The sequence below is a fragment of the Anabrus simplex genome, chromosome 1, assembly GCF_040414725.1.
Source record: "Anabrus simplex isolate iqAnaSimp1 chromosome 1, ASM4041472v1, whole genome shotgun sequence".
In the NCBI taxonomy this organism is placed as follows: Eukaryota; Metazoa; Arthropoda; class Insecta; order Orthoptera; family Tettigoniidae; genus Anabrus; species Anabrus simplex.
Genome location: NC_090265.1, coordinates 437,028,060 through 437,048,828, shown reverse-complemented (window position 1 = coordinate 437,048,828; position 20,769 = coordinate 437,028,060). Strand labels below are relative to the sequence as shown.

Sequence of the window (20,769 nt, the reverse complement as noted above, 5' to 3'; positions counted from 1 at the left end):
TGACGTATTCTTATAAAATTTTCTCCCAGTACCATGCCATCCGCATTTACAGCCAAAAGTTTACTGACACTGTTTTAACCTCACAGAAAATGTAATTGTGGCTGATTATGACATAAAACGTAGTTTCTTAGTTTAATAGCGATACTACTGATAAGCATTAAGTGTTTCCCTTAACCAATTGAGTTGTTAAATTAACTCATAAGTTAGGCACTACATTTTGGTCGATGTAACAGAGTTTAAACAAACAGGCGCGTCTTTCGACAATTTTCCTGCTGGGGCTATTTAGTGATCTAAAGTATTTAACACTAACAACCAAATTGTTTCACTGATGATTTCCTGACGTTTACCACGGCGGTTTCGTCGCCAATTCTTCTTAAATTGGACTTATAACAAAAAAGTAGTTCTACCGAATTACTTCGTATCCCTGCCCATTTTACACGTGTGGGTGACGTAATTTCTGTAGCCTCTAACTTGCTTGTAGAGAGTTGGTAGCCGTACAATCTTCTGGTGAGTCCTCCCAGAATGTCCTGAGGTTTGGGAGCTCCCATCAATTTGGGAGTCAGTCTTGGCTCTCTGGCTTCCGAATGGCTCTGCTTATTCTAGGTACGATCTGTACAGTTTTTTCTTCTCTAACACAAACCCCTGGCTGATCTTGATGGTTCCACCACGCGTCAGGTTTTTAAGGAACTGTGGCAGCAGTGAATGCCAGGAACTGCTGTCTTGCTTTAGGGTTAGGTACAATTCAAAAGTCGATACAGTGCTAGGATCACACTTGATTGTCCCTATCCTCCTGCACATCTGGTCATTTTCAAAGTTGATGAATAGTGTACAGCCCCTTAATCTGCAGGGCTCATTTTCAGCCATTCGTAGAACATCTCGAGCTATACGAGGTAGTAGGTCGGCAGGTAACAGCACTTCACCGCAAGCTAGCTGGGCAGATTTGGCAGCGCGAAGCTCGCTTTCCAGTCGCCGGGCTAGTGCTTGACATGCACCGCAGTCCTCGCCATCATCGGGCCCGCTATAGCCACATCCACTAATAGGAAGACTAAATCGCTCTGGTAGAATAGACTCGATGACTTCAGACGACATTTTCTGGCTTGAAACAGAATTCTGTTTGTGCCAGATATCCGAAATTTTAGAAAAGACTTCGTGGAATCTAGATTCATGGTTTGGAGAATCTTCTAAGAAATGTTCCATTTGACTCTTCTTCATCATTACTGGAAACTTCACTAGAAGTCTTAACAATGAAATTCTTGATTTCCTGTCCTAATGACAAGACGTTTAGATAGGAAACAAAAGTAATCAATATATTTATTTCATAAAATTCATCAATTCCATAAACGTATTAGGCTGTCAATGGAATTAATAGATCCAGCGACTTCTAATTTCAAGATTTAACCGGTTTTAACGACTAGCACAGCGACTTGACAGCTACGAGAGCGACTCAAGTGCGATCCCTATTCACAATCACAAAGCATCGCTTCTGTACAATGCTTGCCGTCAGCTGATGATGTCTGTAAGCCATTGGCTGCGGTCTCCACCAATAACAGTGGCCGTACAGCCTACTCTACTGGGTCGCTTGACTGACAGGGTTCAAAGCGCATAGCAACAACATGTTAATCGGCATGAGTTTGTATTCGAGTATCTCTCTTTATAAAAATAAAAACATATTAATAACATATTTAAATTTGAACGGATGAGAATATGCTTACAGAAGCTCGATTTATACAATTTATTTACTGTAGATCATGAAAATACGGCAGATCTAGTATTCTATGTGCCTACGGTGAAATGAAAAAAAAATTAAACATTGTTTTCCGAATTACAACAATATAAAGCGTACATAAGAGCAATTGGACATCATACAGCATTTCTTAAATTTAATATGGAACAAGCGTGTTTGCAATGAAGGAAGCATGTAATCCATTGCAATTCCCGGTGAAAGTTTGGATAGAAATGCTAGTCTATACTATTATTAAAATAAGATGGTAGTTGTTTGTTTGTTTGTTTGTTTGTTTGTTTGTTTGTTTGTTTGTTTGTTCGGGATTGGATCGAAACCTACTGAACCGATTAAGCTGAAATTTGGTGAGAGTGTAGCTAAGATATATATTATATATCACAGTTTCGAAAGAGTCGAGGATTTTACAGGGGTATGTCCCAAATTTGGGCAATTCTTTTTAGCTTTCTTGTGTTTTTGGCTGTGGTCGCCTTCACTAATGAATAGGCTACTCATTTCTCGCGGACGTAGTGGTCACGTGAAGCCATGTTCGTCATCATTCGTGCAAAATCGTATTTCGTTTGTAAACGGCCAGCTGACGAATGAGCGCGCCGTTATGCGGAGTGCGTTTTGAGGCTACATTGTATTGCTGGGAGTGGTAATTGTGGCCATCCATATTTGAGAACTGCTGTGGGCTGTAGTTGATTTAATCGGCCTGTATATCTATCATCGCCATAGTTATTATATTCCTTGTTTCTATGTTTTTAATACTGAATAAGTTTAGAATTCATATTTAGTGGTTTTATAATTAATATTTCATTTATAGTCATTATTATCATCATACTATATTTACATTCCATCATTTCTTCATTTCTAATATTGTGTAAGTTTAGTAATCGTATTTAGTAGGTATAGATTTCACATTTCATTTTGCGTAGTCAGAGAATTCACAACTCTTATTCAGTTATTTTTATTGTTATATTGTCCGGCTCCATGGCTAAATGGTTAGCGTGCTGTTCTTTGGTCACAGGGGTCCCGGGTTCGATTCCCGGCAGGGTCGGGAATTTTAAACTTAATTGGTTAATTTCGCTGGCACGGGGGCTGGGTGTGTGTGTCGTCTTCATCATCATTTCATCCTCATCACGACGCGCAGGTCACCTACGGGTGTCAAATCGAAAGACCTGCATCTGGCGAGCCGAACTTGTCCTCGGACACTCCCGGCACTAAAAGCCATTTCATTGTTATATTCTTTACAAACACACATTTTTATTTACAGTCAAATCTGTCCTAATATTTTATTGTGAGACGTGGTGTGACGATCATGGACCCCATGCCGAGTCCTGCATTGGTGCCCGTTACTTGTGGCAAGCTACTCCTGTAATCATTCCTCTGGGACTTCCCACTCAAATGTCCAGTGGGCATAACCTATATTACATCATACTCGAAGAGCGGGTAAATATGTCATGCAAACATACATTCCCACAGTAGGGTTCAGTAACGGTCATTTTCCTTTACACACGCGCATAGGAAAATTAACTCAACGAAGATTGTTCTGATGGACTGCATATCAATCTTGTCTCAAGGGAAATAATGGCTAGGAAGAGCATTGTCACATTCGCGGTTTCGGCACAGCGAGGATGATATCTCCTTTAACGGAAACGCGAAACTCATGTTAGATGATCTAAATGAGACAGCCAAGTGCTTCACACTTGCTACAGTGAATCAAATGATTGAACTGGTGAACAGCTTTCTTTAGACATTAGGTGTTACATACGTTCTAAATTGTATAATAATCTATATACATAAAATAAGAGTTCTGTCTGTACATTGCTCAGAAATTGAAAATAATGGTATTTCTGTATTGGTCATGTCCATAGTAACAAGAAAACGCACATTTTACTTTTCCGTAATTTCTTTCTTTCTGTCTGTCTGTCTGTCTGTCTGTCTGTCTGTCTGTACACGCATCACGAGAAAACGGCTGAAGGGAATTTAATGAAAATTGGTATGTGGAGTCCGGGAATTAGCCGCTACAATCTAGGCTATAACTCATTTTACTCACGCTGAGTGAAATGGTAGTTTAGGGGATGGCCTAAAATTTAATTCTCAAACATTTATATTATTAGTGCTCCTATCAATAAATACTACATCACTAAAGTTATAATGAATTACATTTCTGATCATTTATGTCATACATTGTTACCGCACCAGCTTTGATAATATAGATATTCAGGAATTTGTATTTTTGTTGCCAAGTCCATATCAACGTCGAGCCATGAGAAAATGGGTTAACGGAATTTAATGAAAGTCGGTATATAGAGTCGGGGAATAGGAAGCTACAGTTTAAGTTATAAACAATTTTATTCGCCCTGCATGAAATCGCAGTTTAGGGGAAGGCGCCTAAAATTTAATTTTTAAGTACCTATGTTATTGGTCCTATCGAAAAGTACTACGTAGCAAAAGTTATAGAGAATTTCCGACCATTTATATTTTATTCAATTTTACCGTACCGACTATGATAAGAGTGGTATCTCAGAGTCGGAAGAAAACTAAATGTGAAGGCCCACAATACTGAAAGCGCATAACATTGATCACATTGGCCACTTTGCTGCCGCTCAACTCCTACCGAGTATAATAGCCTGACTGAATATTGGAAGGAAATAGTTGGAGAGTTGGAAAACTTTCTTCTTTAGCATGTCATTCCTCTGGTTTATACATTTTCTGATACCGTACTGTTAGTACGTAACTCACTGATTCATCATAGTATTCCACCTATTCGATCCCTACTCTGACGCGCTGTTTTGAATGAACAGTGTGCACTCTTAAGGCAGAGGATCACTTGGTAGTAGTAGTAGTAGTAGTAGTAGTAGTAGTAGTAGTAGTAGTATGACCTGGTCTAGAATTACCCCGAAAAAAGACTAAGAGTGTTCACGGATCACGGCTGTCTGCGGCAGCTTAGTACTGTTCGTTAAAAGTGAGAAAATGTGTGGTTTTTCTTTTGATCCAGTATTTAATGTGAAATCATTGCTTTTACTTGCACCATTCCTACTGACGTCATTGTAATGCCCTGTGTTCATTTCAGTTGAGAATACACTCTTTCTGAGGATGTAAAAAAGCAGGTGGAGAGTGAGTGTCTACCCTTACAACGCAATTTCCCAACTTGACTGTGACTGATGGTAGGCAAGCTGGCCTACCATTACAATGAAAATTCCCTTACGCAGTTATCATATAAGAAAATAAGTTTGGTGATTTCTCCGTCGCGTTTCTAGGGTAACGTTAAGAGCTATGCAATTGAATACAGTCTTGCTCACAACGTGTACAATACCTAACCTACAATGTTGTATACAATGTAGAATTCCGTAGCGAAGCACGGGTGCATCAGCTAGTTATATTTATAAATTGCTAAATACTCCCATTTAAAAGAGACTAAAGGATGTAGTGCCGTAAAAATCTACTGTTCAGTTCGAGGTGGCTAGAATTTTCCTCCAAAGCATTCCTTCCATCACATAATTTTCAACACTGCGTTGATTCATTCACGTGGACGTGTTCGGTATGGATAATGCTAATAATAAGGAGACTATATAACAATTCGCTTGCTCTCAACTAAAGTTGACATTTATTGTGGGAATCAAGTGGCAAGGGAGCGATTAATAATATCAGTCGGAAACCACGAGATCAAATTTTTCATCTGTCAGCTACGTGTTTTTATAATTTGTTTTGCCATTCTCGTACCTCCATCGATAAATCAGAGCACACACCGTCACAGGCTGTCATCAGCGCGTGCGATACTTCGTGATCGATTGCCTTGCTTTGCTCTCTTATTTTCTCTGGTTTGTTTTATTCTCGCCAAAATACAATTTCTTCCATATGAAGGAGCCAGAGCTCGCCAAAACACAGAACAGAAACGTAAAGAAATATAGGTTAACCAATATTTCATTCATAAAGAAAAACAAAGAAGAAAGAAACTCTTGAGCGTTTCTAGAAGAAGTCATTGAAATGAATCTCTGTATGGCAGGAACGAGAGATGAAACCTGTGTCTGCTTCTTTCCTACTTACTTCAAATTCCTATTAAAGAAATGAGGTTGATATGTGGTTATATTCTTTCCAGCAACTGTGTCTGTCGCAAACCAGTCTCCGTAGTTCTTGAGGAAGACGGACTTGAGCTAAATTGAGTTTTATTTACTGAAAATCAGCAAAACTATACGTCGGTTGTTCACAATGGCAGGTGATCGACAATTCGTATGGAATCCAATAATTAAAAATCGGCCAGTGCTGGATTACATAATGTCTTGGCATTTATGATTTATAGACATAATCAAAATTAATGCCGTATCCAACTCCTTAGTTGAATGTTCCGCGTTGAAACCTTCGCTTCAGAGGGTCACGGCTTCGATTTCCGGCCGGGTCGGGGATTTTAATCACGTGTGATTAACTTTACTGGCTTGAAGACAGGTTGTTCGTGTTTGTCCCAACACTCTCCTCTTCATGTGCAGACAACGCACCACACCACCAGTCACCACAGAAACAGGCTGTAGCGATTATATCCCTCCACATATGGTTGATTTCAGGAAGGACATCAGGCCTTAAAACAGGGCCAAATCCACATGAGTGGCACAGCCCCTCCCCTCTTTCTCCCCCCGATCCTGCGCGGTGTGGAAAAAGCTGTAGAAGATGTACTAATATAATAAATTATAAATTGAATTCAATAGGCGGACCACTTGTTTATAGACTAATATTTTTTTCTTAGATATCCTCTATTGGATATATGGTCAATACGGGATGCCTTTGCTGGCGAGATGTAGTGTTTACAGTGCACTATGTCTTCTGGTATGGGCTATATCAAATTTGTTACTTTCATTGACCTGTATCAGTCTCATCCTTGGCTTTGACAAAATGAAAGTGACTGAGGTATGAGCGATGCTAGTAATACCATTGCTTATGCAGCCAGTCCCTGTTATGAACGGTGTGAAAATATCGCTCATAGAGTCGGTTGGTTCATGCATTTCAGTGGGCTTGGCAGACTGATATGTAATAGCAACGGCTGGCTCGGTGAGGAAAGCAACGGGAAACTACCTCACTCCTCATTTTCCTAGTACGCCTCTTCAGTGATGCCTAGGTTATTTATGACAGCTGTTGGCGGAGCTGCAGAGGATCAAACCAGCCTTCGGGCTGAATACCCAACATACATACAACATACAGTCAATACGGGATTATTATTATTATTATTCTTAGAAATGTAGCTATTAAAGCTTGTTACATGTCAAACAGAAGTTGCTTGGAATAATATTTAAACCACTGTCACCGAGCTCGATAGCTGCAGTCGCTTAAGTGCGGCCAGTATCCAGTATTCGGAAGATAGTGGATTCGAACCCCATTGTCGTCAGCCCTGAAGGTGGTTTTCCGTGGTTTCCCATTTTCAAACTAGGTAAATGCTGGCGCTGTACCTTAATTAAGGCCACGGCCGCTTCCTTCCCACTCCTAGCCCTTTCCTGTCCCATCGTCGCCATAAGACCTACTGTGTCGGTGCGACGTAAAGCCAATAGCAAGAAAAAAACCACTGTCTCTTTCCATTTCTTCGAGAAATTTGGATGCCGTACTGAGTGGCTCAGACGGTTAAGGCGCTGGCCTTCTGACCCCAACTTGGCAGGTTCAAGCCTGGCTCAGTCCGGTGGTATTTGAAGGTGCTCAAATACGCCAGCCTCGTGTCGGTAGATTTACTGGCACGTAAAAGAACTCCTGCGGGACTAAATTCCGGCACCTCGGCGTATCCGAAGACCGATAAAGTAGTTAGCGGGACGTAAAACAAATAGCATTATTATTATTATTAGATCCACTCGTAATAGCTATCACTGGAGAATTGCGTATTTGATTGGTCCAACAGCCATTCATTTTTGGGAGAAAATGGCGAAGTGGTATTAAAGACGTGATAGTTGCGACAAATTACAGACACGCCTATTACCTGCTACATCGGACAGTCTTGTTTCATCGCAGCCGATAGAACATTTTTCTTTAATTATGGTAAAATCTATGGTATATAGCAGATATGGCAAGGTACGCCACTTAATCACTGCTGTTAGACCGTTCAATAGAGGCTTAAAACAGGGCCGTAACATGGCGTTGTCCGAGCAGTGAGGGTTCGAATCCGCCTTCATTCATGGCCTTTATTTTCCATTCTGTACTCGCGTAGGCATCATCTACGCAGATTTGACATTCCTGATGCTTGTTGTTTAAAGGGACCTAACATCTAAGTCATCGGCCCCGATTTGACATTCCTGAAGTCTCAGATATCTCTATAGCGGAGTTATAATAAATACCGCAACCTAGGAATAAACACATTGTGTTTAGCACTGTCAGCATTATGCTGGACCCGTTCGGTCGAGTGCTGTAATAGGTACATAATGCATTCATTGTTCGGCTCCATGGCTAAATGGTTAGCGCGCTGGCCTTTGGTCACAGGGTTCCCGGGTTCGATTCCCGGCAGGGTCGAGAATTTTAACCATAATTGGTTAATTTCTCAACAATTCATCCTCATCACGATGCGCAGGTCGCCTACGGGAGTCAATTCAAAAGACCTGCATCTGGCGAGCCGAACTTGTCCTCCGACATTCCCGGCACAAAAAGCCGTACGCCATTTCATTACTGCATTCATTGGGAATGGTTACACCATCAGGACATAACAAAGGCATGACACAGCACATTGTGGTCGTTGCAGGAAGTCAAATCTGTCTCTACATGTCATTTTATTTTTGTAAGTGGTTTAACGTCGTACTTACACATCGAAGGTTCTCTCCGACGTTAAGATGGAGAAAGGCTCGGATAATGTCAATACCAGGTGTCGAACACGCGGCCCGTGTCTGAATTTGGATAGTGTAGTGTAGTGTAGTGGTTAGTGTGATTAGCTGCCACCCCTCGAGGCCCAGGCTCGATTCCCGTCTGTGCCACGAAATTCGAAACGTAGTACGAGAATTGGAACGGGATCCACCATTCTCGGGAAGTCAACTGAGTAGAGGGGGTTCGATTCCCAACTCAGCCATCTTCGAAGTGGTATTCCGCGGTTTACCTAACTTCAGGCCACGGCCGCTTCCTTCCCTCTTCCTTGTATATTCCTTTCGATTATACTGAGAATTCAACTGTCCGGCTACATAGCTGAATGCCTAGCGTACTATCCTTCCATCCTTGAGACCCCGGGTCCGATTCCCATCCGGGCCAGTGATTATTGCATCAACAATTGCATCCGTATACCTGGCGGACTAGATCTTTCTGTCGTCACCAACATTTGTACGCAACACACAAACAGACACGCACTCACCACCACCACGTTAACACGCAACATTTCTCCTTTAATTGTTGGCGTCAAGTAGAGCATCCGGCCTTAAAACTCTGCCAAAGCTCCTACAAACCCTGACCACGCAGGAAAACCGGGATAACATGGGGTGTTATAGAAACAAATCCAGTGGCATCGCTTCTCACTTTTCACCATGGCAATTCTGGTTTTGACAGCTAATGCGTGCGGGATTTACGAAACGAAATGTCTAGTCTTAAGGGTCGGATTCCACATACAAGTGGAGGTCCCGTGGCTTATGATAACAAAAGTAAAGGTCACAAAAATCTCCAAGTGTAGCTTACCTTTTTTACTGCGAAAATGTGAATAAAATGGCAAAGCGTTTATGTTTCTTCTAGACCAGATTAGTCATGAGAAATAGCACACATTGTTACAACAGGTGTACGAAATGTATAACACTGGCGGTAGTACATGCTCGGCACCTTCGAAGAATCTTCTCTTGAACCCACCTCATTACGTCGTAACTTTGTGTGATGTCCTGAGCAGCTTCCAAGCTGTTGCTGGGTTTCATTTCTCTGCGATACACCTTAGGTTTCTTGTCGGCCACTCGATAATGTCCAAACTTCCAACGTATCACTGCTGATATGTGTCACCCAGGTGATCTCTGACCACACATGTGTGTTGTGAAAATTGAAGATGCCAATCCTCGTAAACGAGGCCTCGTTTGTGAACAAATTTGATTCATGACGTCTTCGGGTTGACGATAAACACATTCACAAAAGGACATGCTCGGTGCATAATCTCTCTCCGACAGCTGCTGAACACGCTGCAGATGGTACGGATGTTGTCGGTCTTCCCGGAACGTTTGTATGACGGTCCAATGAGAGACTGTTACGACTGCCGCGATTTGGCGAATACTCCTGCCGAGGTCCTCAGCAATAAGTTCTAAGTTGCGGTCCTCTGTGCGAAAATCACGTCAGAGTCTCCAGCTTCATGCCTGGGCATGGCATTTCCAGTGTCAACTGTTCTGTGTATAGCTGCTACAGTACAACCTCTCACTACAAGAGACGAGAATGAAGTGATGATTCTATTGACCTATAGAGGTGGTCGGACTATGGACTAGGATAGACAACCTGTCACTAGAAGGGACAACAATGAAGCGAAGCTATTGTCTCAGAGAGGTTATGGACTTGAACAGACAAACTCTTGAGACGGGAGTATATTGAGCTATTGACCTAAAGAGGTCAGACTGTACTAGGATAGACAAACTCTCACTGGAAGAGACGATTAGGAAGTGAAGTTATTGACCTAAAGAGGTCAGACTGTACTAGAACAGACAAACTCTCACTGGAAGAGACATTACTAAGTGAAGTTATTGACCTAGAGACGTCAGACTTTGGACTAGAACAGATGAACTCAGAGATGACAATGAATTAGCTACAGACCTCAAACGTGCGACATTGGAATCGATTTCCCAAGATCTATTACTTGTGTTAATTTGGCAAATCAGCTACATTCCATCCCGTATACACTTCCATCCCAATCTCAGTGGGGCCTGTAAGGTGGCACTGGTGACAAGATACAATACGCCATTGACTAATCAAATTATTTATTTCTATATTTCTATCTGTATTAGGACAGACAAATTCTCACTGAAAGAGGCGAAAACAAAGTGAAGTTATTGACCTAGAGTAGTCAGACTTTGTACTAGGATAGACAAACTCTCATAGCAAGATATGACAATAATCGAAACCGACATTCAACCTATTAGGTCGTGTTGCGTACATTTAGTACGTGTTGAAGACATGTTAAATACAGAACAAAAATGGCCAACCAGACACCAGTGGGATCCGAACCCACAATGACGTAGAGAGGTCAGACTATGGACTGGGATAAACAACGCCTCACTAGAAGGGACGAAATGAAGTGCTGATAAAACTACCCAGGCGCGGTTCTCATCAGTTTGTTGCCCCTTTATGTTTTATAACTAAACTAGATGTGACAACATACAATCTGAGCAATTGTCGGGTGACGTAGATGTCATTCACAGCAAGTCTTCTGTCCTTTCTGTCATACGTACACTTCTAGAAGTATTTAAAGATTAGCATGAGGGCTGGTGTGTACATGTTGATCTTATCCAATAGGGGAGTGCCTGAAAAGTGCTGCGCCAACTCGGAACGAGAATAACAATTTACTTTTACGAAAATGTTGCAAACTTTGTTGCTGGGAAGACTTGAAAGTGAGGAGTCGAGATTCTATACTAAGCGGTATGTTCCGAGCTGTTAGCAGTGCGTGGAATGCCATTAGTGGACGAATTTGCTTGAATGGAGTTTCTTGTAAGTAAGACACTTCATAGTGTGAAGAAAAGAAAAAAGCATTTTTTGTTCTGGCACTAACTAGTAGGTATTTGTACACTCAATTGCCCTGCGTTTCGAGCCATTAACCCTTTACATTACTGATTTCATTGTGATATTATAGTATAACGGTGCAAGCTACAGACCTCAAACTTGCGTCATTGTGATCCTTTCCCAAGATCTATTAGTTGTGTTAATCCATCCTGTATATACTTACAGCGGCGTCGAATCTCAGTAGGGCCGGAAAGGTGGCACTGGTGGCAAGATATAATACGCCGTTGAGTAACCACATTCTACATTTCTAGTTCTCAATCGGATGGCGGATGGCCGTCCTTGACATTTGTCGTACTAGCGAGGCTGAAGAGCACTTTCATTTCGGGCCTATTACAGTGGATTATTATTATTATTATTATTATTATTATTATTATTATTATTATTATTATTATTATTATTATTATTATTATTATGGCAAGGCCTTTATGGAGAAGTGGTTAAGGAAACACCCTGCGTTAAATTTGAACGTGTTCGTTCCTTGACGCATGAACGATAGGCAATAGTTATTTACCTTACAGGGCCGAAAGTGTTTTACATGCGGATTGAGATGGTTAATTTTTAGAAAAATTTTGCCTGGAACACTTTCATTCGCGTAAAGTGCAGTAATTAATTTTATCTGTATGAGTTCCTTTATTTTAATAATATCTTGGTGAACCCATTGCGCTCAGTTCAGGGATCATCCTTGAAACAGTCTATGGCATTCATTAAAGAATTAATCTATATATGTACTGGTTCGCCCACATGACGCAGTGTAGCCATCTAGTATCTAAGGAACTTGTTAATGGCATACGAAGAGGCCTGCTGCAGGTCTTTTGAGTTGATGCCTTATAGGCGATCTACACGTCTGTGAGGATGGTGAATTCTGAAGCCCCTGAGCCATCGGAATTAACGTATGAAGGTTAAAAATCGAACCCGGGACCCGTTGGACCTAAGGCCAGTAAGCAAACCATTTAGCCATGGAGACGGAAATCTAAGGAACTACTGTACATCTGAAAAAGGTTTCTGACCGTACTTAGTAGATGAACAAGCTTCAGTGCTGGTTTAAAAACGAGGAACGATAGTAAAATGACGGCAAAGTTGGAATTCAAGATGGCAAATTTGGGCACTCCTTTACAGAAAGAGGAATTAGAGATTGTAATAATTTATCAAGGGAGATATTTGATAAATTCCTAACTTTTTGAAATCATTTAAGAAAAGCCTAAATAAACAACTGGTTGGGATCTGCTACCCGGCCGACAGCCCTAAGTGCAGATCAATGTGATTGATTGATTGATTGATTGATTGATTGATTGATTGATTGATTGATTGATTGATTGATTGATTGATTGATTGATTGATTGATTGATTGATTGATTGATTGATTGATTGATTGAATTTGAGAGTTGTAACTACAATATCTCCGGCCCCGTGGTGTAGGGGTAGAGTGCCTGCCTCTTATCCGGAGGCCCCGGGTTCAATTCCCGGCCTGGACAGGGATTTTTACCTGGACCTGAGGGCTGGTTTGAGGTCTACTCAGCCTACGTGATTAGAATTGAGGAGCTATCTGACGGTGAGATAGCGACCCCGGTCTCGAAAGCCAAGAATAACGGCCGAGAGCAATCGTCGTGCTGACCACACGACACCACGCAATCTGCAGGCCTTCGGACTGAGCAGTGGTCGCTTGGTAGGCCAAGGCCTTTCAAGGACTGTAGTACCATGGGTTTTTTAACTACAATATCGTGAAGTTTCACCTTCCACATTATTTTGAAGAACGAATCGATATAAGTAGTATGAAATAAACAGCTTACGTCATTAATATATCCTAGCCTGTATTTTTCGTTTATAAGACTGACGGAGACGAACACTGTCACATTCACAGACGAGTTAATCTTATTAAAGAACGCTATATTTTTGTCTGGCATAAGGAAAATGCAATAAGAAATACGTAAAGCTAAATATTTCATAAAATAAAAGTGTGCGTGAACAAAAAGCAAGGACTCTGAATAACGTTTAAAGAGCAAGTTTCATCAGAAACTCTGAAGGTATTGTGGACGTCTTGCCCTATATCGCGCTTATTGAAGTCAGCAGTGGTCAACTTAACCAAAGTAGATGCAAGTCAAACGAAATGGGGAAACTTGTTACATCATTTCTCTTGTGCGCCGAACTGGACATAAAACTTGTCTTTGGGTGGCACAAGTTCTGAAAACTTCAGTCACAAGCGTGACAGTTCTATTCCGAGTTGACAGGCTCGATTCTGACAGAAACCAAACTCATGAGCTATGTTTAATCAACAGTGATGGAAAATGTACAAAATAAATGTAATCGAGTTGAATTTCATTTAGCTGAGAAATAATTTATGTAATTACTCATTGTTTGTTAAACAAGTAATCAATGAAATTACAATTACAATTACAATTACTTCACAGAACGCGAGTCTTTAGAAAATCACTGACACTTTTTACGTGGGGCTGGAAATATACTAAATTTTGCAAGGAAAAAAGACATTAATTCGTGTTTTGTATTTAGAATAGAGACATTAAGTATCTATTACCATTAAACGAGACAAAACAAACCTTCAGAATGATCGCTCCCAAGGAAAGTTGGTATGACACATTAAAGTTTGTATTATTTTCAGGGCTTCGAAAATATTTATTCAAATAACTTTGTCGTCACGCTTTTATGCCAGTTCCGTTCTCGACAACATACTACACATTTTTCTAAATCTCAACCAGTAATTGTAAGAAGCTGCATGAAAATGAACCAGTGCCTTTCGCGACCTAGACTTTATACCCTTGGTGCGACGCCTTGCGAATGCTGGGCCTCCAAAGTTGCCAGATGCTCGATGCGATGTATATTGATTACCATAGTATAATGTAACGATTAGTAAAATGTAACATTTAAAATTATATTTGGAGAAGTAAATTACGATTAAAAATTGCGTTTTGTGAAAAGTAACGATTACGAGTAAAAATTATTAAACTGCAGTCGTTACAAGTAATTCGATTACTTTGATTCAGTACACTGAATGCACCCACAATAAAAGATCGGGATCACAAGAATAGGAGTTAGTAACATAACATGAAATTCAAATGAATATGCAAACAGGAAAAGAAATAGGAGATACAGAGAAATAGGTACTCAGGTTTACAGACGTAAAGAGCATTGTGCACGCAGTCATGTTTTTTAAAACACAGAATTCTGCTTTGTAAACATCAGCGAGGGTGCAACAGAGTCGTTACGAAATGTGTTAACAATAGTGATCAAAATATATCTACTGTATCTTGGAAAAATACATTAACACTTGATGCAAAGCATTCCTTTCTCCAGAGTGAGAAGTTGGACACGCGTGAAAGAAACAAACATATACCTTAAAAGCCACACAAACAAAGCATTCGATAATACTAGACTTGAACTCCAATCATACAATCGAAGACGCGAACACAACAATTATCTCCAAAGAGACAGAATCCCCAGAATCAAAAACACCGAGAAGTAGCCAGATAAAGAAAACAAAACAAAAGGAGACTAAGAGGTTACCATAGTTACGAGATCAATAAGCATATCTAATAATTAAAGAAATAAAACAAAGAAAAATCTATTAAAATAAACAAGTACTCGGGTGAGTATAGCCGGGAGCAAAAGTAGTAAGAAGAACAATGCGGAAAAATAACATAAATCTATCAGCCAATCCACACAAACGCACGCACGTACAGCGTAGAGACCAGAATGTACAAGACCAAATCGGTAGTGTTGTCAAGACACGTTACGAGACATTCCGTATAGCATAACAAGCAAAAATCACAGGCTCCCGAGCTTGATTCAAATACCTAGATCGTAAGCCTGGATCGCCGCATAGTAGGCCAGGCTCATCTAGTTATAATCGTGACCGTCAAACAGTATGCACGCTATATGACATATTCATATCGCCTCACCGAAGGCGAACATGAAATACATAGCATTTGCGCAAAACCATATCAAGATCAAACAAACTCAGCCAGTATCAGGCACGAAGAAAAATAATACAAGGTCTCAAATCAAAACCACAGGCAAACACCTCATTTACACAGATCGATGTTATCCTCCGCCCTCACGTATGAATAAATGTACGAAAAACAGACGCACAAAACGAAAGATATATAAAGTCTGCAGCAAATGAATAATGAAAAGCCTGCAGAGCTAGAATCTCAGAACACAATGTCAGCATAACTATGACAAAACAAAAAGGGTGATATAAGGGTGATATAAATATAAAGACCCCAACTAGAGTACGGTTCCAGTGTATGGGACCCTCACCAGGATTACCTGATTCAAGAACTGGAAAAAATCCAAAGAAAAGCCGCTCGATTTGTTCTGAGTGATTTCCGACAAAAGAGTGGCGTTACAAAAATGTTGCAATGTTTGGGTTGGGAAGAATTGAGAGAAAGAAGAAGAGCTGCTCGACTAAGTGGTATGTTCCGAGCTGTCAGCGGAGAGATGGCGTGGAATGACATTAGTAGACGAATAAGTTTGAATGGCGTTTATAAAAGTAGGAAAGATCACAATATGAAGATAAAGTTGGAATTCAAGAGGACAAATTGGGGCAAATATCCATTTATAGGAAGGGGGGTTAGGGATTGGAATAACTTACCAAGGGAGATGTTCAATAAATTTCCAATTTCTTTGAAATCATTTAGGAAAAGGCTAGGAAAGCAACAGATAGGGAATCTGCCACCTGGGCACTGCCCTAAATGCAGATCAGTACTGATTGATACCTTACTCCTCGTAGGATAGAACCCGGCGATTCTGTATAATTATGAACATTGACTCTAGATAGAGAGTCGTGTAGGGCAAATAGTAAATCAATTTATAATACCATTTAAAATTTGGCATAATAATTTCACAGCCCGACGCTTCCATCTTCTCAACACCACTAATTGTTGGCTCTCTCGGAGAGCAAAAAGCAAAGAGTAGCAAGAGAGAAATGCTTCGTCAATCTCTGATGGCAAGAGGTGTCATCTGTCTAACAGAAGCGAATTACATGCCTCGTTCGGCAATATTACAGTTTTGTATGTCTGTGACATCGCCAAAGAATGCGATGTTAGAATGGTGCAACACAAGGCAAACTTGGTGTGGCACATAGGTTCGAACCCCATCAGAAGCTCACTTGTCACAGTAGCGGTAAATCGTTCAGAAGCAAAATTATCATTTCAAAACTTAATGATCCATTCCATGGACCTCATACTTAGATCTGCAACCTTCAACTGACGATTATGCGTGGAATTAACAGTCACCAATGCGTCTGTTGCAAAAGATAAAGCCCATCTCTATTCCAAATAATGTTGATACATGGCGGAAACACTACACTCCTTGTAAACTTACTTTGGTACGACCGTCGCACATTTTTCGTTATTTATTCAACATTATTTTCTCCCACCACGGTGCTATTGTCAAGTCGAATTCCAGAACTGCCAAAATCCAATCAGAAACATATTTCTCTACAATTATCAAGACTGCTTGGAACTTTCTGTTGTACTGTATTTCCTCGTTAACTCTTGTAGAATTATTTCCGATACTTTAAAGTTCTTTCCTTGAGGCTATGAAAGAAATCAAGAAAACTCCCACCACTCCCAAAGTTCTCAGACACATTTATCTGCGAGGTGAAGAGAGAGAAATATCTGTAAACTTCGGTATCATTAAAACTTATCGCCTATGGCCTCGATATATTTGTTTCTCACGTACGGGTATTCCATACCTTCTAATCATATTGAAAGTGCCCTTATAGAGCAGATACACAAGAAGAACTAACTTCAATATTTTTGTACAACTGGCTTTATATCGCACCGTCACAGTTAAATGGCGACGATGGGATATGAAAGGTCTGGGACTCTAAGGAAGCGGCCGTGGCCTCAATTAATGTACAGTCTCTTATGAAAATGGAAAACCATAGAAAACCATGTTCAGGGCTGCCGACAGTGGGGTTCTAACCCACTATCTCCCTAATATAATCTCACAGCTGCGCGCCCCTAACCGCACGACCAGTTCGCTCGGTGACTTCAAGATATAAAAGGATATATCATCTTATATATTATTTTTATCAATGATATAAGCTTATGTTTTTAAAACTGTAAATATTTCACGTATTCAGATGTTAAACTAATTGTATCAGTACATAAAAGCCTAAAAGTGGTAAAGAAGTATTTATAAATGGAGTACAATTATTTTTAAGAATGGTGCCAGATAAGGGTCTGATAATTAACACTGAAAAACAAAAGTCATGTACATTGCTACCCCAAAAGGCAGAGAGAAAACATTAGAATAACATGCCATTCCTTTCAGTGTATTCATGATGATGAACAAATACCAGGTAATTGTGACAATATGATATAGGAAGTTGATGACATGTAATATCTTGCTGTACTAATAGATATATATTATTCATGGAAGCAACAAATTAGTAAGTTGTGTGAAAAACTGAGGCTAAGCTTGTACAAAATGCAAATGATAAAATATATAATATCCCATGATAGCTTAAAAAAATAATTTATCATTCACTTGTTAAGTCACTTATGTATACGGTGTAAGTGTGCGGGAATCGGCTTCTGTTACAGACATGAACATGGTACAAATGTTATTCAATCGCATTGTCAAGATGTTATTTTGATTCGAAAACAGTGGAATACGCAGGTTAAGTGAAGATAATTATGTTAACAAGGAAGTACAAAAAGGAAAAGTTCCATGAGAGTTAAATATATTTTATATGTACAACATAATAAAAGAAAATTATTGGAAGCCACAATCTAGAATAAAATGAACATACACATGAAACAAGACTGAGCTATAGAAGTTATTCTCAGATCATTAGGTACTACAACAGATATGGTTCCAGAACATTACAAACTGTAGCTCCTAATTTTTTTAACAAGTTGCTCTCGGAAATGACGCAGTTGAGAGCAAAATATCAACTAAACACATGTGAAAGTATGAATCATAGAAAATAAAATTACAATTCAAATATTTGCGCATGAATGAAAAATTGATAAATAGATTTTTCTGTTTTGAACGATACATTCAGGAATTGATAAAACCCACGGGACAAAATGGCCATGTGAAACATATTATAGCTGATGTAAATGAACACACTTTAATGATGTTGTAAAGAGTAAGAATTGCAACAATGTATAAAAATACGAAACAATTTCACCGGCAGATATGCACATTAAGTGCTTGGGAGGTGTAAATAATTGAAAAGATAATGTATAATATCTTTTCCTTTTTTTTGCTATTTGCTTTACGTCACACCGACAGAGATATGTCTTATGGCGACGATGGGATAGGAAAGGCCTAGGAAGTGGAAGGAAGCGGCCGTGGCCTTAATTAAGGTAAAGCCCCGGCATTTGCCTGGTGTGAAAATGGGCAACCACGGAAAGCCATTTTCAGGGCTGCCGACAGTGGGGCTCGAACGCACTATCTCCCAATTACTGGATACTGGCCGCACTTAAGCGACTGCAGCTATCGAGCTCGGTGTATAATATCTTACTAAATATTTGCATATGTATTATGGATAAGTTATAAATATATACATAACTAAATAAACAAATAAATAAATACAATAATAATAATAATAATACTAATAATAATAATAATAATAACTTTTTCTGAAATATTATTTTTCTAAAATATTATTTTTATAGCCTTTGGGAGGATACAAAATTAGTCAGTGCAATATTTAGCTAAATGATATTCATAATTTGAAGGAATATTGCTGTATTATACATTTGGATATCGTCTTCATTCTTCCTCGATTTGGTTCAACTTTTGCTACGTGCATCGGGAGAAGAATATCAGTTTGACATGAACTGAGTCATGGAACACATTTATAGAGAATATATATATTTTCACCGCAAATTGCAAATAGCCGGATGCAAATGATGTACTTTAATTTAAAAAAAAAAAGAAAAATGAAATGGCGTGTAGCTTTTAGTGCCGGGATGTGTCCGAATTCGGTTCGCCATGTGCAGGTTTTTTGATCTGACGCCCGTAGGCGACCTTTGCGTCGTGATTATGATGAAGACGACACATGCACCCAGTCCCCATGCCAGGGGAATTAACCAATTATGGTTAAAATTCCCGATCCTGCTGGTAATCGAGCCCGGGATCCCTGTGACCAAAGTCCAGCACGCTAACCCTTTAGCCATGTCGCCGGACAACGAAAGCAAAGTTAGCGTCAGAGGAGAAAGTTGCCAGTAGAAACTTAGCACATCTTAATGAAAACAACATCGGACTCAGCTCAGGTCTCGTGGTCAACACACAGCCTTTGGGAGGATATAAAATTAGTCAGTGCAATATTTAGCTAAAAGAAATTTATAATTTGAAGGCACGTGTAGGCATATATTTCTAAGTACAGCAACAATATACTACCAGGTGAGATAGAAGGATGGGTTTACTATATTTTCCAATCTTGGTTTCGGTTTGTGTTCCTCTGTAGTAAAATGATAACGAATCATGATAAATGTTACTCGTGCCTTCAACACACCTCAACAGAATGGTGAGAATCGTAAATCAGATTGTGACTGACAAACTCGGTGTCAATACGTAGGCCTAGTTGGCACTGAGCTTTACCGTGTGACTGACGGCAAACAATGGCTCACACTTTGTTACAGAAGTGTCACTTTCAGTTCCAGATATCAATTATTCAAATTGATTGCCAAACATTAACTTTTAGGTTTGAATAAGAACGCATCAAGGCCAGTATTAATAAGTTCAGAAATGACATTTCAATAACATTTGACGGATCGAGCCACAATCACGCAAAAGTGACCTCGCTGAAAGTTCGATTATCTAAAACGAGCAGAGATGCAATTTTGTGGAGGAAAACCAAAGTCCTGTGCTTTCCTTAACGTGGGCAGCAGTGTTATGATCCCCAACATCAACTGAATTGTGTGATTACGTCGGGCAAACCTTCTGCCTGAAGTGCTCGCTAACAGATTTTAGTTTTCAAAGTTATTGTCTCGGGAAAAGAACCCTTACAATTTTGTTCCGGAATTAGAACCTATATTATTCGACTACAAACTTACTGTTTCATGATCTTTCAATCCATCAGAAAACTATGTTGGCCACCTTATTTCATATACACAAATTATCAGGTGCTGAGCTTAGAAATGTTAGAAAATGCAAGGAAAGTTGAAAAACATAATATCTAAAAACTTTTTTCTTTTGCTAGTTCTGCATACACGTAATAAATTTTAATAATAATTTTGATACAGAGCATACGTAGCGATTTAGGTATCAAACTGAGCGTGTTGGCTATACAGATTTGATTAAACCAGTGTCACTGAAATTATTTTCGAAATTATTAACTATGATACCTAGATTGTTGGCAGTCATCAATGATCAGAGGAACAGTGGCA

At 39.8% G+C, this 20,769-nt stretch overlaps 1 protein-coding gene across 1 annotated transcript; it reads right to left on the bottom strand.

The window, feature by feature from the left end:
* Nucleotides 1-469: 469 nt before the first annotated feature.
* On the bottom strand, nt 470-1,396 carry LOC137498919 (protein charybde-like). The gene has a single exon (XM_068226750.1). The coding sequence runs from the start codon at nt 1,213-1,215 to the stop codon at nt 595-597; it is 621 nt and encodes a 206-aa protein (XP_068082851.1). The 5' UTR covers nt 1,216-1,396; the 3' UTR covers nt 470-594.
* Nucleotides 1,397-20,769: the final 19,373 nt, after the last annotated feature.

Excerpts from the sequence above, each read along its gene's own strand:
- LOC137498919 (XM_068226750.1), bottom strand. The coding sequence starts at position 1,215 with ATGATGAAGAAGAGTCAAATGGAACATTTCTTAGAAGATTCTCCAAAC.